This window comes from Poecilia formosa, unplaced genomic scaffold, assembly GCF_000485575.1.
Source record: "Poecilia formosa unplaced genomic scaffold, Poecilia_formosa-5.1.2 Scaffold144, whole genome shotgun sequence".
NCBI lineage: Eukaryota > Metazoa > Chordata > Actinopteri > Cyprinodontiformes > Poeciliidae > Poecilia > Poecilia formosa.
The window spans coordinates 418459-442069 of record NW_006800083.1 but is presented as its reverse complement, the minus strand read 5'-3'; the positions used below and the strand labels follow the sequence as shown (position 1 = coordinate 442069).

Sequence of the window (23611 nt, the reverse complement as noted above, 5' to 3'; positions counted from 1 at the left end):
AAACCGCTCCACATTTATGTGTATCTGCATAGCACTGATGTGTGCATAGGGTATGCTCATGTTTGTTTTGTAGTGTCCTACATAACATAAGAGTGCATCACAGACATGAGTGAACATGTGTGTTTCTGTATAATAGCTCTGATTTGCTGTTTGTTTTTGGGTTTGCTTGTTTTGTTTTAAAAAGGACTGTTTATGTTTTTACAGTTTTTATTTTCTTTTTCAAGTCTCCAAATATTTACAGGGCCTCCAAATTTGACCATTTCTGCAGAAATACATGAAGCAAAAAAACAAAAACAAAAAAACAAGAAGATGACAAAAAAAAAGACATCAAGGACAGAAAAGAGATACATGAAAGGGTGAACAAACAGCCTCCCAGCAGCCAGATGTTCCTCTTCTTTGTGGAACATTTGTTGTAAAAAGGGAAACTCAGAGAATGATGCAGAGAGAATGCAGATGAAGAGAATGGAAATATACATCAGAAAGGCCAAAACGAAGATGGTAAAACGTTCCAAATTATTCCATGCTTATTTAGATATTTATTAGGAAACGTGTTTGTATGTTACTTCTGACCGGCACATGATGCAAGCCTGTTTAATATGTACAATATAAGTACGATAGAATTGCTTGTTCAAGAGCATTGAAGCATCCTCTCTATGACCTGTGACAAATATGTTTATTCTGCTTCAGCGAACCTGGACCAATAGCTCCTACCCACTGACAAAATCTGATGAGCTCCACAAAATAAATACGCTAGAAAATACATAATTAAAATGTAAAATGAGAACATGATAAATCAATGAATGCAAACCATTTAAGAAACATAAAAATATATCAGTATACCAGAACACACGTAACTTCCATTCTCTTCTGTTTCACCTTATAATCATGCAAATGGTCATCTGATTAAAAAAAAAGAAAATGTAAATGTTTTATTAATATAGTGTCCTTTTTAATATGTCTCTCCTGCCTGCTGTGCGCATTTGTGATGCATAATATGAAATTTGATTAAATTCAAATGAGTCACAGTAGATGGGCATTTGCCCTGAAATAATGGACACCAAGTAAATTAAATCAAAAAGCAGAAGCAGCTTCAAGTGATCCTCATAACTTTTAAGCTATCGAACCATATGTTGACAAGAAAATGCTGGAGCACCAATAAGTCCTCAAGGAGTCTCAGCAGACTGGCTTTTTGCCAGCGGTGGAGGGAGCAAGCGCTACAGGGAAACGAGGGCAAGTGAGTTCAAAAAGAGGGACTTGCACAGGGTAAAAAAGGACACACATCACTGCACGGACACATGAAACAAGACATTGTCTTCAACTAAATTCTGGGGTCACTAAGACTTAAGTTGGTCTGGTGATATTGCTGCTTATATAGTACAGAGTGGGTAAATTTACAACGAACCAATGATAGTTTATATATATATATAGATATATATAATTGCCCATGTAACGCTCTCAGGCACAACAACTCTCTCATTGGTTGCGTGTTTTGGGACATCACCGCGTTCATAAACGTCTTGACAACAGAAAAACAGACATTTAGAAATAAAGCCGAGATGATAAAGATAATGAAGTAAAAACATAAACTGATAAGATAATAACAGGAGACGCTCACCTCAGGGTTTCTTTATCAGAGACTCTAGTTTTCCAATAAAACGTAAAGGACATTTATTTTTGATTGCGCTACAAACTAAGCAAAACAGAACAGCATATGATTTCATAGTTGTGTAACTGTTTTTGGTCTATTCATTCAAGAAGAAACCATTCCAAAAATAGCCCTTTTATACAAAATTGTACCTATGAAACATTTAATGTTGTCCTATTAATATATAATGAATTCCAGGGTTTAGTGAATGAGGAAACTTGCAACCAAACAACTCAAGGAATAAATGCAACAGAAGGATCGTATTATTGAAATTTATGCAGATCCTTTGATCAAAAGGTACCAGATATTACTTGTGAATAAAAGACAAAGAACCTTTTTCATAACTATGTTGCTTCTTATAATTTCACATTCTTGATAATCTCATGAATCCTGGCAGTGCTGCCACCTAAAAGGTCGGGAACCAAAACACATCTTCCATCTGCATGAATTATGTATCAGTTACTTGTGTCATGTATAAAGGGTGTTCATTGCTTTTACTGGTATCTTCCATAAATGGGTTCTTGCTGCATGTGACAAAGTAAGATGAACAAATACTACACAGAGTGGTCACTATCTGGCTGTTAAGATACTAAGAAAAGTGTTTGACTGTTAATATTATTTTTTCCATACATAGGAAAATTATAGGAAAATTTAAGGAAAATTATATTAAGCAGTAGTAAATTCAGAAGACACTTTAAATAAAAAAAATATACAGTATACATAGCTTAAAATTGTAGCTTCCTCATAGAGCAGAAGTAGACAGAAAAGTAGACAAGATAACCTTTGTTAGAAGGCCTACATACAGTGGTGCAGAAAAAAATTGGTTTCCGCCTTCCTGATTTCCTATTTTTTGCGTGTTTTTCACTCTTAAGTGTTTCAAAATATCAAACCAATTAAAATGTTAGTCAAAGACAACACAAGTAAACACAAAATGCACCTTTTAAAGCATTCATGTCATGAAACTGTCAGAGGTTAATGAGACAGGGATGCTGGTCTTTTTGGCAAACATATAAAACTAATTTTTGGATTACCTTGGAAAGAAAGACCTGCTCCTGATTGATCCGATTTGCTGTCTACCTGAGGCTCATCAATAAACTCTTTATCAGATAATAATGTGACCGAAGACGACATTATACACACTTTGATAGACATTTCTTAATTAAACCCTCTCTTGCATTGACATGGGACTTGAGGATAAGAATAGAAAGGAGACATCAAGATAATCTCACTCCTGGAGATTGTGCTGCTCAAGAAGAAACCACAGAAATAGCATCAATCCTTATGATCCTTACTATCATAATAAGAACCAGAAAATAAATCTGAAATGAAGGCACATTGCGTACATATGCACGTCAAAAAAGATGCTGACTATATTTTTATGGCTCATTTCATGCCGAGAAAGCAGGACATCCATCATCAGCGCAAGAATCGCTCCGGCAGTCTCAACTTAAATTTTTTTTTTTAGAAAATCACAACACAAGTTTATGCTTTACTTTAAAGTTTAAATAAGTAACAGAGTTACGGTGCTGACCTCAGATTGCTCTGAGACAGATAGTTCAGGGTGATTAAAGACCAAGCATTGAGCACATCTGATGAACTGTCTGGGAACAGATGGCTATCAGATGAAGCTCTTCATCAAACTCTTTCAGTCAGGCAGGGTTCACATTTTGAGCACGGGGCAGACAAGAGAAAATGAAAGAGTAATGCCTCTCAGTTTGAACACCTCATCTGCTTTTTACTACACATTTTAGAAGTTTTTGATGAAGCGCTTTCAGAAGGTTTTTCTGTTGTATATTTTCACTAACATGGACTGATAAATGCCAGAAATCACAAAATGCTTTTGTTTCTTTTTGGGGGTTTTTTTTTTTTGTTTTGTTTTTTCCCAAGTCCAGTCAAAGTCTATTTAAATAGCACATTTACACATTTCCAACAACCTCAGCTTCACACAGAATAAAAGAAAAAGAATTAATGAAAATATAAAATTTAAAAAGAATAAATGGAAATGGAAAATTGGAAAAGGGTTCATGAAAATAGGAGAAATGAAAAAGAGAGAAATGAAAAAGAGATAAATAGTAAAGGGATAAATGAAAAATAAATAAATTAAAATGGGAAAATGAAGAAATGTATTTATTTATTTATTTAATTTTGGCTGAAATGGCTCTTCATACATACACTACCACACTAAAGGGAAAAATATGTTAATTCTGGTTTGTATGTATTCAGGTCAGTGAGCTCTCAAGAGGCATAAGGAGCAGGCCCATCAATATTTCTTGAGAACAATTTCTTGAAATTTTGGCAATAAATCAGAAGCCTTCAAGCTTAACTGGAGCTGCAAAGGGGTCAGCTAAAGAAAAATGAAGATTATGGAATATATTACATTCCAGTTTGATTTTCACCATTTTACTTGTTTCTGTGCATTCTTGTAAAATTAGTAAATGTTATATTTTATTAACCCTAACCCTAACCCTAACCCTCCATGACCTTCAATAGATACATGATTCACCAGATAGGTAAGGTAGAAGAGCACTGACACATTTTCTTGCTTCCTCCCTCTGATGTCTGCCAGCGTGATGGTGAATCTATAAGTTGTGCTGCAGGTGCATGCAGGGTGGGACTTACTGCTAGTGTTGTGCTCATACAATCTTTCTGCCTGGTGGTTATTTTGGATGGGAAGTAATGGGAAGCAGTTCTAATATCTGTCCGGTCTTCTTCATAAACTGCTTCCATGTGTTATATTTTTGCACAATTTTCCAGAATCCATGCAAAACTATTTACGACATTTAAAAGAAAATGCAAGTAAACACGTTTAAAATTAATTGAATGAAAACATATATTGGGGGGAAAAAATCACCAGCACAATTAGTACTTTCATAAGCTCTGTGCTATTTGTGGGGTCACCAGATACATGTCACATCTACAGAAAATAAAGATCTGGCAGTAATGTTTTGTTCCATAGGTGAAAAGTTACATTAGCACAGCAGATTCATGTTTCAGAAAAGTCTGTCTAGAAGCTTTAAGTCATTATTGCAGCAGAGTTTGTCTCTGCTGATAGTGTAAAGTCATGAAATATTAACTTTGCCATCAGATTTTTACATCTCAGTGTTAGTCGGGGCCACAAGTGGGGCTAATTTATGTCTCCAGTTTTGCATGTTTAGGTCAAAATGTTTGTTTCCAAAAGGTTTAAAGTTGACCCTGTCAGAACATTTTCTTTTATTTTTCACAGTGTAAACAAGCAGATGCTGTAATTTCACACACAAGCAGGCAAATTACCCAGACAGCAGGGTTTCGATGATAAAAAACACTTCTGTTCCCTGGCAGATGTCGTCAGTAGTCTGGTTTAAAAAAGCCTTTTAAAATCAATTTGCTTTAGTCCAAAAAGACAAAAAAAATACATACCTACAAGGAGCTGGGTTAGGTTTAAAACTATGATTTAGTGTTCGGTACTGCTATGTTCTAGTTTTTAATGAAAACTGATATTAAACATTCAAAAGAGACACTTTTGAATGGTTAGGATGTGTTTAGATATTTATATTATGATAAATAAGATTTTATCTGCTTTGTTAAACTATTCATTTTTGTTTTATTCTGTTACGTTGTTGCGCATTTAAGTCTTGATTTGGAAGTGTTTCTCATCACCGCCACTAGATGTCCCCAGTAACACATCATGTCATCACCTTCTCCATCTTATTCATTACTAAACTCTTATTCTTTTACCTCATTTCCCCCAGCAGGACTAAAACACACATTCTCCCTTGACTGTCTTTTTTGCTCTTCATGACACATTCTGTTGTTAAAGTCTTTTTCAAGCCACTTACAATTATATCACTGGTTTCTGACAAGAAGATCCAGTTACTTTAACATATAAATGTATTCATTGTGGTACTGTTTCTGCAGACTGATACTGAGAACTGATCAGATGTCTCATTATTTCATGATTTCAGTTTGTTTACTTTGACACATCTGAGTCTCTGAATGCTCAGCTGGACCAGAGTGTCGGACCCAAAAAAAACATCAACATAGCCAAAGGAAAATGCAGTAAATAGTGGCAGAACCAATACTGAAACAAAGCATTTTCTGAAATTTCTAAATTTCTTCTTTAGCATTTTTTTTATATCTTACCTGCACTGGCATCAATGATGGCTCCATTATTCAACAATTTCCAACCTCAGTGCAAACAAATTATAGTTTCGGCCACAAAAAAATTAAGTGCTGGCAAAACAGAAAGTCAAAGAAGTGGATGATGATGATGATGATCATGATGATGATGATAATGATGATGATGGTCTGCAAAGCTGCACCTCTGTGTGGTGGAGAATGTTGTTGTGGTTGTGATTCACAATGACATGATTTTTTTTTTCATGCTTCTAGAGTTTCTTTACTCAGCATATCTTTCACTATCTCTCTCTGAGGGGTGGAGGTTTGGGGAGGTAGGGATGTTTCATGTGTAGCATGATATGCAAACTGTACAAAATTATTAATGCTGGTAGTTTTGACATGAAAGTGCGCTTTGCACTCCCACAACTCCTTTCGCAGTCTTACCACTATGTTTGATCTCATAATCCTCATTGCAGACCCGATGTATTATTTATCTTCATTTGAAAAAATAATTATTTCCCTTGACCCTTTCCACATTTTTGTCACGCTACAGCCACAAACTTCATGTGTTTTATCAGTCTTTAACGAACTATTTATGTGTAGTGCTGTGTTTTTGATGTGAATCGTTGATTATTTAGTCCATAGCGTATTTCACTGTAGGTCCAAGTAATCATACAGGCAAAGGTTACAGGAAAAATATGTTCCTCTGATTTAAAAACTAAGCCCTTTATTTTTAGAGATATAATATAAATCAGTGACGCATGATGCAGAATGACAGGTCAGCTGCTGCAAATTCTCTCTCTCTCCCCATCAATCTCATTGAAAAGTTTGGAATTCTCACATTTCTGAAGGATTTGTGTTTTCTTTACGTTCTCAATATCTATGACATGCCACACATTTCAGAGCTAACCAAAATGTAGACAGCAGCACAAAATAATATTTTCAGCACCTTTAAGAATCACAATCAGAAGTTTTAGTTCATCACTCCCTAGTGTTTTCCTAATTGAACATGTAAAGCTGTCATCTGTTGCCCTGTAAAATGACTGATGAATATATTTTTTTTTATTGTTGAAAGTTCTCTCTTTTCTGTAACTATTAAATATTTTACATAGCAACACAGTTCGGTAAGATCCCCACAGCTTTAAGATGGCTATGTTTGTGGTTTGCCTACAGAGGCATATAATCTTCTTCTCTTCAATAATAAAACCTATTTTTGGACTGCAGAAAACCTATATGGAACTAGTCCTTGGGATGGGAAAAGAAGGAGAATAATTATTTGGTTATTACACTGTTTTATTATTTACCCTCACCGCTCACCTCATTGAACTGAACTGAATTGAATAGCATTAAGCCACCATGAATCTCAGAGTTCTGCACTCTGGCTACATGATAATCTCATGTAACCATAGTGTATCAGTCATTATAATAATTAATCAATAAGCCAACGTTATAAGCTTGAGCAGGACGTCCAACATCATCAGTGCATGTCCTTATACAATAATTGACTGGTTAAACAGTGACCTAAATGACTAATTCAGCTCGGTTGCTTTAATCATTTGATCAGTGCCTTAAGGATACAATAAAACAAGAAGTGTTCCAGTTCCCTGTCTGCCTTGTTTGTAATCATATTACTTCTTATCCATTAGCTTTATACAGTATCACATGAGTCAAATGATGATATCTTGACAGCTTTGATTATCTGTGCGTGACAAAAATAATCCTAAACTCTTAAAGTTTAGGCTGGTAAAAACCATTACCAGCCTAAACCATTAGGAAGCTTATGATGTAGGGAGACACCTTTTCTCGCCATGATTTGCCCTGCATTAAGGAGGGAATCTCCTCCCTTACATCTCCTCATTACTTCTGAACATGGTTTTTACCAGCTGTTAAGTAACACTTCCAATTTTTTACAGGGCAAAAAAACCCCAAACAAACCAAAAAAACCACCCCTTAACTATAGGGTGACTGGAAAAGAAAAGAGTCCTGACAGGCAAACTTTCTCTAATTCCATATACATTTATTTATATTTGAAAATACATTGTACTCGAAATTGTTGCTAAAAGATGCTACTTTTGGGGGGGCAAATTGCCCAAAACAGGCTCTGACCTCAGACAGAGTTGAAGTTTACCCTTTTGAACACTAGATGGCGGTAGTATTTTTTATTTATTTCAACTGACTCGACGATTAGAGTCGGCTCTTTTAGATATCAAAAATCTGCTGCAAAGGTCCTCTGAAGATGTAATATTTAACAGCATTTTTAGTTATCTTAGGAAATCAGGTTTTATGGGAAGATTATAGTGATAGGACATCTAATCTATACTCCAGTCTAGAAGGTGGCGGTAATGCACCTATAAGTTGTTTGCCAACCGCCAAAAAAAACCTAAAAGAAGAAGAAGAGTCGGCTCTTAGAATACCTAACGTTCACTTCCGTGTAAATGTTATGAATCACTTCCCCCTGCAGCTCGCTGACTTGTCTTAACTCCATCTGATTCCAGTTAGATATTTTTGACAGCTGCTGCTCCTGTAGGGTCTAATCAGATGGAGTATACCGCCGCACAGAGTGGGTTCAGACAGCGTAAGTTACGTACGTGATTTCGACTCGAATAGAGAAGTAGACTAGCATGCCCACTGGAGACTGCTGCTAGCTTTCTACACCTAGCTCTGTGTTGTACCGGGTTGAAGCTAACAATAAGTTGAACTTATACGCAGACAACTCGTAAAATGCCTATTCTAAGTAATTTTTATAATCGTTTTGTTTTCTACGGCTTCACTAACAATTTGTCATCTTTGTCAACACTACTAACCAGCTAATTTATTTTAAAACCGGTTAAACCAGCTAGCGTCACTTCAGAGATGTACACATTGTTGTGATAGTGATTGTTGTCGCTTTGTTATAAGTGTGAGATAACATTATTTCTGACAATGAGCAATGGCTACAGATGTGCGCCAAATTACTTAAACTCAAAGTTCTCAAGCCAATTCTCAATCTGTTTGGGATCTGGTCAAAACAACTCTTGTGCTTGATTAAACCTTGCTATTTTGTTCAGTAGCACAAAGTTGTAAAGGTTGACAAACAGTACTGTAGCGCATGTAAACAAAGTAATTCACTACATGCACTGTGGGTGCACAATATCGGGGGATTTCTCAGTTTTAAGTACTGTGGTTAGAAATTGAGCTAAACTCATCTCTGACTTAATTATTTCATTATTCACTGAATGTCTCTTCCACTGTTTGTGATCTGAGGCGTCTTAGTTTGTAAAACCACATCAGTTGTGGGAATTAAAGGTGTTTAAAGCCTATTCAGCTGCTGGCTAAATGTACCAAGGATATACAAGGATATGTTGTCTCAATATTCAAGGTTGTTTTTATTGAACAAATACTATTGTCCTTACTGAGTTTAGTTCATCAGCCAATATTTTTTATTAAAAAGGACCCCCCGCCCCCCCTCAACTTAATCTAAAGCTGCTTTTGTCAACCCTACATTACTCATCTTTTGCAGACTTGTAACCAGTTAGTGTCTTGGCTCCATGCTGGATTCACTTCTCTTCAATGTGTACAGTTGAGCCCAAATGGCCAGTATGCTATCAGCAAGTAGAGTTTGTACACCAGTAGTCCTCAGGGATATGTTAAGGGAGGGATGGATAAAAATAAATAAATAAAAATTACAGGACACCAGCCAGCAATGACGGGAGTTTAACATCCGTGCTTTAGAGCCTATAAGCAATCGGAAGAAGTGCATGCTGGGGTTATTTTAAACGTCTTGTCTGACTGTTGCTTGAGTTGCTGATTCTGCTTAACTCCAAATTAAGCAATTTAATTAATCCCTGTTTACCATATATATATATCCCACAGAGCATAATATGCGTTTGAGGAACAGCTCAATGGACGGGTCAGATGGCAGCCAGCTGTTTGACGACACAAGTGCGACAGGGCCTGGGGCTCAAGGAGTCTACAGGTGGGATCTGTCCTTGGATTGACTTATATTTCACTGAATCAGTTGTTGAATCGGCAACTAAAGTGATAAAATTGGATTTTGGTTTCTGGCTCTTCTCATATTTCATTAATGTATTGACAGAAATCAGCAGGCTGGCCCTCAAGCAGCAGGAGGACTTCCTGGCCAGTCCCTCCTGTCGGACCCCATGTCCAACCTGGCCATGGCTTACGGCAGCTCACTGGCATCCCAGGGGAGGGAAATGGTGGACAAAAACGTAAGACTGGCTACAGATGTAGCTGATCAGCATGGCTCTAATGAAATGTACTGCAGGGACATTAAATAAAGTGTGCACTTCTTTGTCTTTGTGTGTTTCAGCTGGACAGGTTTATTCCCGTATCCAAGCTGAAATACTACTTTGCTGTTGACACGGTGTACGTCGGAAAGAAGCTTGGAATTTTAGTTTTTCCTTACATGCATGAGGTAAGCTCGTGTTTTCTACTAAGACGAGCTTTCCAGGCAGTTATTGAATTGTAATTGATGGACATGTGTAGTTAGAAATAAATGATTTAAATCAAGATTGGGGGTAAAAACTTATTTTTATGAATGTATGGCGTTCCACGTTCCATGTCGTTTTAGCATGACTTACAGAAACCAGAACATCTTTCTTTTGTATTTAAAGTTTGCTTAACAATCCTAGCTGTTGTTACAAACGACTTAACCTAAGCCATAAAACACTTGAGGCAAATTAGAACGGACCTGATAACTGTGTGAATTTTGTTTTCTCCTGCAGAACTGGGAGGTGAGTTATCAGCAGGACATCCCCGTTGCCCCACGCTTTGACGTCAACGCTCCTGACCTTTACATTCCTACTATGGGCTTCATCACATACATCCTGGTGGCTGGTCTGGCTCTTGGCACACAGAACAGGTACGGAAGCCTTACTTGTGTCCAAACTGCAGTTTGCAGCTGCTGATTGTTGTGTCAAACAATGAGTTAAATGATTCTCGCATCTGGTGGGTGGGGTGAGGTTTTCCATTAAGAGACTTTGACAATACAACTGATCTCAATGGCAACCTACAGCCGATTGATTATTTTGGAATAATAGTCTTTTTAGTAGCTAAAACCACAAATATGACTTATTGTAATGAGCTGATAAAGGTTGACTGAAGATATCACTGTGACTATGTGTCCTTTGCTCCTCAGGTTTTCCCCAGAGCTTCTGGGAGTTCAGGCCAGCTCGGCGCTGGTGTGGTTGATCATGGAGGTCCTGGCCGTCCTGCTTTCACTCTACCTCGTCACCGTCAACACAGACCTCACCACCATAGACCTTTTAGCCTTTTCAGGATACAAATATGTCGGGTATGTGCTGGTGCATATTTCTGTCAACATTATTTCTTCTGCAGTATCTTTAGTTAACCACCAGATGGTCTGCTTTTCCAGAATGATTTTAGGCGTCGTCGCTGGTCTTCTGTTTGGAAAGCTAGCATATTATCTCTCCCTGCTGTGGTGTTGTGCCGCCATCTTTGTCTTCATGGTGAGTCTGAAGCATTTTTAAATAATTCCGGTTCTTGTACCTCCGCCTCATACTCCAGGTCGTGCCAGACGCAGTTCAGACATTATACCTAGCATGTTCATGGCAAATGTTGTTACAGACTGTTGCAGGATTGTTTCTTTTTTTTTTTTTATCCTGCTCTGGATTTATTTTGAACCCCCATTATTACCTTTAATACATTTTACTGTTACAATGTAATTACAATGATTTGACACTGTTCTCATCATGTTCTCCTCCAGCTTTATTGTTTTTTTTTTTACCTGCTTAAAGATTTGTCCTGTTTGTCACAACCTAAATGTTTCAGATTGTGAAACTAGTTTCTATATTAGACAAATGCATAAAGATAAGCTATCTACATCAGTCTGACTTTATGTGAAAATAGAAAAGCTCCTTAAAGTTGCTCTTGCTCTACCTCTGGTTTATAATAGCTGCCTTTAAGTGTAAAAATGGCCGATGTCTCGTTTACGCTGCTGTGGAGAAAATTTCACCCACTTGTCTTTGAGAAACCGTTTTCATTCAGCCACATTGGAGAGTTTCTGAGCATGAACAGTCTTGTTTCAGTCATGCCAAGGCATCTCAGTCAGGACCGATTGTTTTTGTTGAGCTATTACTCAGGCGGACTGGTTAGAGTGCCTTAAATCTTTCCCTGCTTTCTCACCCAAGAGCACAAGGAGAATTACAGTTTTGAAATTACAGTACTTGCCAATCGGTTCACTTGGGAGTAGAAACATTTCTCGCCTCGTTCCTTCAGCAAAGTTTTCGCGTGTTTCCGAGCAGATCCGCACTCTGCGTCTGAAGCTCTTATCCGAGGCGGCGGCTGAAGGGAAGCTGGTGAGAGGAGCCAGGAACCAACTGAGGATGTACCTCACCATGTCCATCGCAGCGGCGCAGCCCGTCTTCATGTACTGGCTCACCTACCACCTTGTCAGATAGAAGCTTCAGCTCTCACTTTTGCAGGAGAAGAACTCTGCTGTCTGCATGGCATCATCTCAGAAACACAAACTCTCCTCAAAGGACCACATCGCTAAAGTCACCGGGCAAAACGCTCGCTACCAAACAATGAAGAGGTGAGACACTTCTGCCTCCACCTCTGAGCACAGCCACGTTGTTAGTTTTGCCTTTTTGTTTTTTTTTTTACATTTAATGTCTTCAGATTTTGTAGCAAGAACATGTGGCTTTAACTGCTCTGCGTCTTTACTGCATAATTGCATGTTAACTATATATTTTTTTTATGAATATTTATGTACGTCTGTGAATTGATTAAGTCGCTACGTTGCAGATTTTCGTCTGGTCGTCGCAGGCGTTTTATTAAAGACTGCACAAAGAAAGCACATTAGCCTCACATTTACCCCTCCACCTGATACTACGAACAAACTCTAATCCAGGTTGCTCCCTGATCGGCCAGCTTTGCCTAAATGTTTTGTGTAACTTTTTCTGTCGCTTGTTTAATGAGATATGTCAGATTCTGTGGAGAAAAAGTTTATGTGACGAATGCGGCTTCAACTGTTTAACCCTTTAGATTGTGTTTGGTAACGTGTGCGGACGTCTTGGACAGAGATCTGCCGGAAGGAACAATGTTAGATGCAAAAAAATACAAAGGTAGACTGTAGAAGTTTACTGCTGAATAAATGTAATTTAATATCAGACATTTTTTTGTTTTATGTTTCCAATATTAAGTTTCATTTCCAGCCAGGGTGTAATTCACATCGACATAAAACTTCAAATGAGCTCCTTCGGTCCTACTGATGACATTTTTAATGAGCACTTATTTAAATATGAAGCATTTTGTCTAGAAGGATGGAATATTTTATCGCTATGATGCTGACTGAAGGTCAAAGTTTTACTGGAAGAAGGAAAGATAAAATGAAGAGACTGAACACTGAAAGTTATGTCAAAATTTGCTTTTGTTGTTTTTTTTTTCTGTTTGTAGCTACATTTGCACAAGAAAATGCCCCCCAAATGTACTCAATTCTTGCAAAAAGACAAATAGCTGTCCCAGACCTGTGAAACAAATCTGGATTTACACCCCACCATGTTGGACATAGATGTACAATTTTTTTTTTTTAATCACTGTTCTTGGTTTATTTAATATTTTTTTGTCAAAATAAAGAACTGTAAGACATTGCTGATGTAGAATGTTTATTTACTCTTATGATGCAGAAATAACTACCATTGCTCTCTTTTTAAGCAGAGTATTCAATTATGTACAAGAGAAATAATGCAAACAAATATGGATAAAGTCTCAAATGCAAGTCCAGCGAATTGTCTGAGCTCCAGGATTTAAATGTGGATTAAATATGACTATCCCCTGAGATTTATGTGTTGAAGCTGATCTTTTTTGTTCTTTTGGAGTTAAAAAAAAAGCTTTTATTTGGAAACATTCTGAACATGTTTAAAGCTTATTGTGGCATGACTTACTTGTGCTTAAAGTGGGCTCTTGAGCTAAGCCGTAATCTAATTATGTTCAAGTTACATCAATAATTACAGAGTTATTGAGAAACGGTACGTCAGCATGATTTCTACACAGCCTGGAATTTATTCCTTCCTTCTGTGCTTCTTATATCTGGATAAGTATGGAAAATATTTATATTTCCAGACTTTTCCCTCCTTTCCAACCATCCTGTCATTTTGTAAACTGAAATCATTAGCTCTTTGTCCCTCTGTCCTATTCTTTGCTTTCTTGTGTCTAGCCACTTTGTTTCATCATTCTTTTCTTCCAGTGTCCCGTTTCCTTTCCATCATTAACAGATAAATAAGTATAATACTTTACATTTTTAAATAAACCCTAAAGAACTGAGCCTGGAAACATTTGAAATCCCACAAGAAAACCCAGTAAATGACAACTACTACAGGTGTGTATATCAGATAATATTGCTGTAATGTCTTCAGAAGGTTAATGAATCTTTAGATGGTGCACACTGTGGAAAACCTAGTAACCAAAAAGGTGTGTTTGAAGAAAGATTTCTAGTTCTTCCAGAAGCCTCTGTTGTGATTAATGGCCCGAAGGAGCTTGGTCTCCATTGTCCTCTCCACTGGGTATCGCCTGTAGTTGGGCAGAAGCAGCAAGGTGTGGCAGGTGAGGGATTCAGGCAAGTGTCTCTCTGTGGCATCTTGCAACATGGCCACTCTCATCTTGATGCACTCCATTCCCAAGAAGGGGACTCTGTCACAGCCTGTGAGGAACACTGGCCACAAACAAAAAACAAAATGGATGAAACAGAACCATGGGTAGGTCTAAAGTAGGTCCAAAATGAACAGTGGAAAACATACGGAGGAACTTTTTCTTCTCTTCTGCTGAGAAATCTTCAAACACCCTCCAAAAGGTGATGATGGTTGGATGATCAGCATGATAGCCTCCTTCATAAACTGTGTTCTGTGAATTTAAAAATAACACACGTGAATACATAATTTCAACTTGATTTTACAACTCAACCTACATCACTGATCTTTAGAGTTTGATTTCATTTACATTACCTTAGAACAAATAACAAAAAAATGCACGTCAATGAAACTAAAACATTAAAACCAGGAGATGTGTGGCTACCTCCTTGAAGACTTCCCAGTCGTAGTTTTCATGGCCCACCATGACCGACTGTAGTTCCTCAGGCTGGAAGAACTCCACGACATCCATGTTGCACACTTTGAAAAAACCTTCCTTGAAGAGTTTGAACACTCCCTCCACTGACTTGTTAAAGGCATGGTTGACAAAGGCAGCGACAAATTCTTTCCTGTAGGCATAAAGAATATTACAAGCAGCACCTAATGAATCGTGACACTGACTGGTAGATTATTACAGGTCTGAAGGTTCTTGCACAATTGTTCATCTTAAATGGAGTCAGGAACCTTTCCACTGATGGTTGCAGCAACAGATTTTCACATAAATACGAGATGCAAACAGATGGAAATGCAAATTAAAACAAACCTATTAGATCCAGTGACAAGTTTTCCGGGTTCGTTTGGATCAAGTTCAGCTTTCCCACCACCCCAGGAGACCTGTTTTGTCATCACGGATAAAAAGGTTTAGGAACTTGCACACATATTTTTTAAATATCCATCTTTGCAACCCAGCTGGATGCAACTCAGCGTATGTTTACAAAACCTACAGTGAAAGTCGTCTCCAGGGCTTCGACGTCATCAGGGGTGTAGTCCTCCAACATGCACCTCAATGACCTTAACACAAACAACGGAGAGGAAAGTTGTTCGTTTTCCATTATAAAATTTCACGTTTTTTCTGAACTTTTGATAAAAACAAAGTTTAGTTTTCATTATCTGATGATTTCTGTAAATCACGAAGCACCTCAATACTGAGGCTGGCCTTCAGTTCAGGATCTTGGTCAAGAGTATCATTTTAATTTAGCACCATTTGTACATGTTTATACATATTTTCCATGTGCTTTAGTCCAGAGAAATAGAAATTTCAGTGATTTGTATGCAATATGCAGGTCCAGTCTAAATCTCTAATCCAAAGTGTCTGAAAAGGTTTTTATCTGTGGGCAAGATAGACTGACTGTAAAACATGACTGTAAAACATTGTAAATGATTCAAGAAAAGCAATTACTTTATTATTCTGAATTTTCTATTTTTAGATTTCTTAGTCAACAAAATACAGGATGGTCTGGAAACATGTTACTCTTTTTTTAATATTTTTTTCATACTGTACTTATTCTGACTTAGAAAAGCAAATTTCAAACTTTACTAATGAAGCTGCATTCACCACCAATAATGTCTGAATTGAACCATGCCAAATATGAAGAAAAGTCATACTTGTGATTCTTTTCTCTTAAAAGAAAATGTGCCTTTTTATCTGCACAGCCAGGGATTTTAAAAATGTTTCTTACTCTGCCAGGACAGGATCAAACTCCTTCATGTCGTCCAGGGACGTTTTGACTCTGAGCAGCTTCTTAAAGAGCGCCAGCGGGAACGGCAGGTGAATGATGTTGTGGTTGTAAAGAGCCAGGCCACACAGGACGCCAAACAGGAAGTACTTCTTTTCCTCCACTTGAGGCTGTAGGTTTTTTTTTTTAAAAAAAAAAAACAAGAATATGGGAAAGCTGAAATCCAACACAATTCACATGTCTCTCTGCTGTGTGTATGTTGTATTTATATCCTCGGGTGTATACACACAAGGTCAGTCTTTAAACCTACCTACTAATAAGCCTTGTGCTTAAAGGTGATGCAGGTCTTACCTTGGGTGGGAACCAAGCCAGAGTCTGACTCTCGTTGTACATAAACATTTGAGATTCAGGAGCCATAAGCTCATCAAACGCATGGAGGAAAAAATCTTTTTTGTTGACATTCATGATCTTCCTGTCCTCTACAAACTGCACCTAGAAAGATAAAAGAAAAAATCCTGGAAATTTTAAAAAAGAAAAAAAAAAAAACATTTGCAAAAACTTGTTCTCCAAAATAATGATTTTATCTAAATTTAAGCTTCAAGTAAGAAAACAGGTAAAATTATAAACTTCTTCAATAAAATTTCACACGTATTTGTTGTTTTACTAATTATTTTTCATCGATCTAAGCACTTTTTCTTTGTCAATCAAGTTCTGCAGTTTTGAACGTTTTTAACTTAAGTTTTAGTGTCAAATCTCACAGACTCTACAACCGTGGATTTTTAATAATGTCCATTTTCTTATGTTGCTTTTACCACAAGCTCTCTTTTAAATGCAGCGTGATCGGCTGCAGCGAGATGTCTGAAGGTGTCCTCCATCAGGTGAGTTCGTCTCAGGTTCAGCTGCAGGACCGGGACGGGGGAGTCCAGGGTGTTTCCAAGAAACTCGTCAGGGAACGGCAAACCCATTTCATGTACAACACGATGAGAATCCTGCAGTTACAAAACTCCTTTGTTATAAAATTGTGGAGCAAAATATTTGCAGCCACATACAGGATGCAGAGCTCATAAAGCACTTTACCTTCATCACACGTGCCAAGATGTTGAAGACAGCAACTTTACAAATCAGAGGGAAAACGAAAGGGTAGCGGCAGAAAATGGCGGGCGTTTGCTCCTCGTCCTTTGAGAAAATGTCAAAATAAATGGTCAGGAAGGAATTTCAGCAAAATATGAACAGATCACATGAAACGCTACATAACTATTTTCACCTCTATTTTGGATAATGACAACCAAAGAGCGACATCCTCATGTGCATTAAGAGCGAAAGGGATTTCCTCGACATAAAAGGTGCTCAGTGGGACTTTGTAAGACTTCCCACATTTGTTTGCCTGAAAAACAAAACAATGAATCACATTAAAAGCAACCACGAACCTATTAGTAGGTGCTTTGACATTGGTAATAGTGAATATTTCTCAAAGGTTAAAGGTCAAGCAGTTGATCAGAAGAACCTAAAAGGCTAATTTCAATATTTTAAATGAAACACACAGCTGACTGAAAGAAAGCATTCGGCACTGACTTTGTAAAGGAGCTTCAGGGCTTTCAGCAGCAGTTTGGCTCCTGGGTTGTGGGTTTGCAACAGGCCGTTCTTCAGAATGAAAGCCAGGACGTTTTTGAAGACCATGATGTGCCTGATCAAAATGGTGGCCGACAAAGACGACCAATAGCTTCCTGCAGAGAAAATAATATGAATTACAAAATAAAGAGTGGTACATCTATTTTAAGACAAAAGGTGACAAATGATATTTATCAGTACTAATGTTACACTAAGGCAGTGGTTCCCAAACCTTTTCTTCTGTGCGCCCCCCAGTGGTTTCCAAACATTTTCTGCGCCCTCCCCCCCACCCCCCTATGGATTACAAATGGCTGTCTGGTTGAAACGACGCGTGTGACGGGGGATCGACTTTTTTGGGGGCAAAATGAATGTACGTAGCTGAAAATAGACACCAACATCGGTAGCCCACAAGGTACTTGTTAAGCTTAAGATTCTGTATTGATATTAGCTAGTCATCTTTTAGCTAACATTACCTGCATCCAGCAGCTTTACTCAACTCAGTGTCAGTTTGGAGGGAAAAACTGTGAAAAGTTCTTTGCGTTTTGCTGGTTTGCTGCCTTGATTCTAACACAAACCTACGTAGCGCCGCCCAGCAGCAGCAGGTCTCCTTCACAGGTGTAAACCCAGCGCGAGCGTCGTAGCGCTCATGTTGCGTTTAAAGGCGGCTCGGAAAAACAGGTTACAACATGTTAACAACGGATTAAACAGTTTTAACTGCTGATAAAAGTGACAGAGGACACAAATATGGGAAGTGTGGAAGCCTCTACTGTATCAAATTGATACAGTAACAGAGTTGGCCATTCTAAGGTAAAAACCCAGCGCATACAGTGTTCATGTTTTGTTTTGGTTTTTTTTCATCCAGACGGCTTCCCGCGCCCCCCCTGCAATGACACGGCGCCCCACAGTTTGGGAACCTCTGCACTAAGGGATGGCAAATCTTCCTAGACCTTAATTTGAAACATTAAAATGCAATACAAGTCCAATAGTTTCTTACTTAAAGTTTCCAGAGTCTTCTCACTGAGATCCTCAATCACGACAGCCAGAGTAAAAGCCACACTCACGATGCTCGAGTCTTCTTGTAGCAGCGGACATGTCAGCAAAATCAGGAGAATCTCTGGAGATTTTAAAGGACGTCTTGAGGCAAAGAGCAATTCTGTCAGGAGCTGCAAATTTACCTGCATGGGAAAAAAATCTGTTTAAAAAGCTGTGCAAAACGTGCAGTATATCCAAATCCTGAATCTACTTGTGAGCTGTCAACTCGTACGAGCATAAAGTTTCAGTTATTCTGAGTAAATGAATGAAAGCATAAAAATTTTCCTTAACTGTTTGCTTGATCCATGGGACTGCCAACATCTGGTCGAAGGCTTGACGCGCAGCCTCCAGGTCCACAGTTAGAGCACCAGCTTCCAGCGGAGGCCCTCTGGTAGCAGGGCCAGAGCAGTGTTAGTTGACATGTGCGAATTATTTATTTGTAACACACTTCTTGAATCCAAACTCCAAAACCGATGGAAAAATCATACTTACTCGGGTTTTGTAAAACTTGCAACAAGACTTGAACTTGTGTAAAACATCGACTCGATTTCTCTGTTCCACAAAAAGAAGATGGCATGAGAAGGGACTTATAAACACTAAAATATATATTTTAAATTAGTCACCACAAAAGGCACAGGAGACAATAAAAGATGTAAAATTTAATCCCTTGCAGACTCCTTCTATTTTTGCTTTAAAAAAAAGGAAAAAAAAAAAACATTTGGTGCTTCAGATGGTTACCCTTATTTTTAAGTCAGACAAAAATAAGCTAAGAAAAAACAAATATCCGTGTTCAAAACATGATTTCATTTAGAAACTTTTCAGACTGGATGATGTCAGCAACTTTGGTTTTAAGAGTAAATACAAAACATTAATGAGACAGAAAATATATATTTCTGATGATCTGTTAGCTTAAGGTATGACAAAAAGCAAAGCTTTAAGCAGGTAAACAAAACTTTTACAGTATCGCAACATTAAAATCCACAGTTAAATTATTAGGTTACCTTTTTGCCTGGATGTTGCTGTACTTCATTGCCACCCACTTTTGCAGTTTTGTCTCATCCAGCCGCCCAATTATTTGTCCATGGCTGAAGGTCTTAAAAGTTTAGAAACAGTCAAGTTCTTATGTTTTCTTTTTAGGCTAATTAAAAAGTACTGTTTGGTTTGATACCACCTTACATTTGCAGGTGAAGTGTAAATGAAGTTTGTGTCCCATCCAGTTGATAACTTCAAGTCTGCTTGACAACATAAGAAATGATTAAAATCAGTCTCTGAAATGGTAGATTAGAAATGCAAAACCTCTTTTTCAGAGTCTAGAAGGTAATTTCATTTTGGTTTGATTCCAAACTCAAAACTGTGCCAAAATGCCAGAAAAAAAAAATCAATCATCTCACTGACAGACTCCTTGACAAGTAATAAAAAAACAAAACAAACAAACAAAAAAAAAAAGCTACTTAAATCATTCAATCTATCACCTGCCATCCAGGGCGACCATATACGCACCACTGGGTGTGGCAGCAGCACCGTCAGAGGGCCATGGAAGCTGAACCAGGGACGGGGACAGGCTGCTGTCTTGTTGTCCTGTCCCCAGCTGGCCTTTGTCCCCATTACCAAAAGCAAACAGACGTCCAGAAGAAGTCAACACAAGAGTGTGGCGTCTGGAAGGCCAGGACCATGTTAAGAATTTAATGAGGCAGTATTCAATAGCACAATGTCTTTAAGCTTTTTGGAATGGTTTTACAAAGTCATCCTGAAACGACTTGGCACATTTACCTCCCACATGCAACCTGGGATGCCGTCTCTCCGAGACCATCAACCAGCCTGGGCCGAACCTCGGTGGTGGTGGAGTTGTGACCGAGCTGACCGTGGCTCCCATCTCCGAAAGTGAAAACTTTCGCATCCTACAAAACCCACGAATCACAAGACACCCAAAAAAACTAAGAATGATTACTTTTAAAAAAGGCTGAAGTCAGAAGGGTTTATTCACTTTGTGTAAATAATCTGAATCAGCGGCATTAGCACCTTCGTCAACACAGCAGTGTGCGATTCTCCACAGCTGATGGAAGAGACGCCCAGAGGTCTGAGAGCAGGTACCATGCAGACATTGAACCTGCCTGTTTTGGATCAGATGACATCGAAAAGAGCTGGACACTCAGTGCTTTTATATGGAGGAGTCTGAGAGTTACCCGTTAGCTCCCATTTTAACGACAAAAAAAAGATGAACCTAATCTACCTTTTTCATCCACCCTGTTGAGCCCCAGCTGGCCAGATTTATTAGCCCCACAGCAGTACGCCAGGCCGGAGAGCGTGAGGAACAGTGTGTGGTTTCCTCCGGCTGAAACCTGGGTTACTGCAACTCCGGTCAAGGCGCACACCAGGCTGGGTATCTGCTGCAGTGTCACGTCCTTCCCTAGGCCCAGCTGGCCATGACTGTTTAAACCCCAGGAGAAGACGTCTCCTCCTAAAAACAAAACAAAGAAAACAAAATATAACACCGAGTTGTCTCTTTAGCATTTCAAGACACAAAGCTTTCCTCAGCAGGTTTATAACATTACCTTTGGTCAATGCGAGGGAATGGGAGTTTCCACAAGCCACCTGGATTACCGGTATGGGCAATGGTATGGGCACTCGGCTGCAAGTTGATGAGGCAATAATGGGTTACCATATATTTCCATTAAATAGTGTACTATATGTTTACTTGTGAGTTTCAGCTCTTACTTTGGTCTCCGGTTGTTGCTGGGGGGCCCTGTTGCAAACCCAAGCTGTCCATCATCTCCTGCCCCCCAAGAAAACACTTGTCCAGAAGCACATAAAGCCAGACAATGGTTCTGACCACAAGCCATGGCGGCAACATCGCCGAGTCCCTCCACAGGTCCTAAAATATGGAGAAAGAAAAATAATGATACAAGAACATAACAGGATTAAACATGGATTCAAGTCTAAATAAAACTAACGAACCGAGTTGTGAACACAGCAAAATTTCACTTAAATTTTGATCACATCAGAAACTGTCAACAAAAGCAGCAACACCATATTTTAATTCTTTTGTCATGTCACTTCTGTCATGCTGACTGATAAGGCACAATCATCTCATACAAGTTTAAAATTGGTGCACACAGTTTGATCACAGGCTGTAAAAGCCCTGACGAACGCTCATCGTCATGGTTGCATCATTAAAAATCAAAACCCACTGGAATAATTTAGTTAAATTCCAAGATTCTCGTCTTACTTATAAGATACTCAACAGAAACCATCTACTGACGAGACTGCATAGTTCGACAGAGAAGGACGGCATTTGGTCGGGCAGGTTTTTTTTTTTTTTTGGTGAGATACTCATACCTGAAATATTCCTCCAGTGGCGTTCAGGAGCATCACACTTTCTTTTAAAAGAAATTTCAAATTATGGTTGAGGGGATGGTCAAGTGTGTGATAAATTTGCTCTCCCTCTGTTTTTTCTTACACATTCGTTGTATTTTTAATTATGTCAGTGTTCATGTTACCTGCTTCAGAGACTATGGCTGAAAATGAGCCTATTTAGGCTGGCACAGTTAAAGACATGTTTATTAATGTGCACCGTCTTTGTACATTTTTAACAAATAAAAAAAAGACTAACCAATCAAGTTTAATCTAAAACATAACTTGTTCTGTGAAAACATCATTTTAATACAGCATTAAAGTAAATGACACAATTATAAAAAGGGATTATGGAAATTAAAATAAAGTGAGTCTTGTATCTAATCTCTCAATACACTACCAATGACTTATCACATAAAAAATTAGGAAACAAAGAATCAGTATGGTAGGATTGATTGTTTCCCAACCCTGGTCCTCAAGACACACTGTCTTACATGTTTTAGAGGTTTCCCTGCTTTAATGTGCCTGACTCAACTGATTGCAGTTCAGGAAACGCCTGTTAATCAGTCATCGATTGAAATCAGCGGGACTGAAGCAAGGAAATACCTAAAACATGCAGGGCAGTGTACCTGGAGGACCAGGGTTGGGAAACACCCAGTTTTACCCTCAGGGAGTTCATAAGCAAAACAAACTTGAAGAATTCCCTTGTATCTCGATTACCGTTCCAAGTTAAGTTTCGTTGCATGAATAAACTGAGATGAAACGAAACTGAAACTTAACTCAGTAAATTAGCCTACATGTTATGCCCGTCAGATGATTTATGACTCATGACTGAGGCAATAACAACCTGTAGAGGATAATTTAAAAGAACATACAAAAACTCTCTGTCCTATAACAGCTATTTTATGACTACGTAATTATTATTAGCTTAAGGTCAATTATTTGGAATAGCAGTTTTATTTTCTTGCAAATAAAGACCAAGTTATTTTACACATACTAAAAAAAATATATGTAATTATTTACCAAGCATCTTTCCACTTTGGTTCTTTCGTCCAAGTTGGCCCTGCGAGTTGTGTCCACATGATAAAACTTTTCCGTCGGACCTGAGGAATAAGGTGTGCTGCTCTCCGCAGCAGATGTTGGTTACGACTCCGGGCCCGGTCCAGGACACCGGACTAAGGGTTGCCTGGACCCCAAACTGTCCACTCGAACTGTCTCCCCAACAAAACACCTGCATGTCTGCTCGTAGACTGACCGAGGCGTCTAGCGGCGCTCTACTTCAGCTGGAGCTGCTGCTTTCACGTGCTGTCGAAATTATAAGACTGTGCGTCAGAAAAATATTATTCCGCGACCGTAGCCCTTTTGAAAACATTGGGGCACTCTGGATTAGGTAAAAGATCCCAATGTGATAATTATATTCAGATTCACAATTTATTTTCAAAAAGTAATAATTACATTAACTGTAGTACGAGCTCATGAAGGGACGTGAAGGCAGCACCTGTCTATTTTAGGACATCTACATAAAATTTCTGCTTTATGTAGCTCTAACTTCTGTAACT

The 23611-nt window shown here is 38.4% G+C and overlaps 2 protein-coding genes across 4 annotated transcripts; one reads left to right on the top strand and one right to left on the bottom strand.

Annotated features, from left to right (window-relative positions):
• Positions 1-493: 493 nt before the first annotated feature.
• On the top strand, positions 494-12870 carry yif1b (Yip1 interacting factor homolog B (S. cerevisiae)). 3 transcript variants are annotated; one of them, XM_016676955.1, is made up of 8 exons: positions 494-498; positions 9593-9695; positions 9816-9948; positions 10050-10154; positions 10465-10601; positions 10878-11033; positions 11115-11208; positions 12004-12870. In XM_016676955.1, the coding sequence occupies exons 2-8, from the start codon at positions 9601-9603 to the stop codon at positions 12157-12159; spliced, it is 876 nt and encodes a 291-aa protein (XP_016532441.1). In that variant the 5' UTR covers positions 494-498; positions 9593-9600; the 3' UTR covers positions 12160-12870. The 3 variants fall into 3 exon arrangements, with proteins under 3 accessions (XP_016532441.1, XP_007563099.1, XP_016532440.1); XM_007563037.2 differs by lacking the exon at positions 494-498 and adding an exon at positions 8148-8315; XM_016676954.1 differs by lacking the exon at positions 494-498 and adding an exon at positions 8148-8324.
• Positions 12871-13353: 483 nt separating this feature from the next.
• LOC103145560 (probable E3 ubiquitin-protein ligase HERC6) lies at positions 13354-23331 on the bottom strand. Its single transcript, XM_007563029.2, has 23 exons — positions 23076-23331; positions 21417-21573; positions 21254-21330; positions 20932-21159; positions 20721-20812; positions 20472-20599; positions 20202-20356; positions 19878-19933; positions 19703-19794; positions 19194-19253; positions 18993-19089; positions 18664-18844; positions 17634-17785; positions 17326-17445; positions 17139-17237; positions 16874-17050; positions 16413-16553; positions 16065-16231; positions 15330-15396; positions 15149-15219; positions 14771-14954; positions 14497-14599; positions 13354-14411 (listed from the first exon to the last, which is right to left on the bottom strand). The coding sequence occupies exons 1-23, from the start codon at positions 23287-23289 to the stop codon at positions 14191-14193; spliced, it is 3039 nt and encodes a 1012-aa protein (XP_007563091.1). The 5' UTR covers positions 23290-23331; the 3' UTR covers positions 13354-14190.
• Between the last annotated feature and the right edge of the window lie 280 nt (positions 23332-23611).

Excerpts from the sequence above, each read along its gene's own strand:
- yif1b (XM_016676954.1), top strand. The coding sequence starts at position 8,279 with ATGGAGTATACCGCCGCACAGAGTGGGTTCAGACAGCGTAAGTTAC. Across the intron at positions 8,325-9,592 it reads GTTCAGACAGCGTAAGTTAC|AGCATAATATGCGTTTGAGG; the intron begins GTACGTGATTTC and ends TATATCCCACAG. Across the intron at positions 9,949-10,049 it reads GGGAAATGGTGGACAAAAAC|CTGGACAGGTTTATTCCCGT; the intron begins GTAAGACTGGCT and ends TGTGTGTTTCAG.
- LOC103145560 (XM_007563029.2), bottom strand. The coding sequence starts at position 23,289 with ATGCAGGTGTTTTGTTGGGGAGACAGTTCGAGTGGACAGTTTGGGGTC. Across the intron at positions 21,160-21,253 it reads TTCCCTCGCATTGACCAAAG|GAGGAGACGTCTTCTCCTGG; the intron begins GTAATGTTATAA and ends TTTTGTTTTTAG. Across the intron at positions 15,220-15,329 it reads CCCTGGAGACGACTTTCACT|GTCTCCTGGGGTGGTGGGAA; the intron begins GTAGGTTTTGTA and ends ATGACAAAACAG.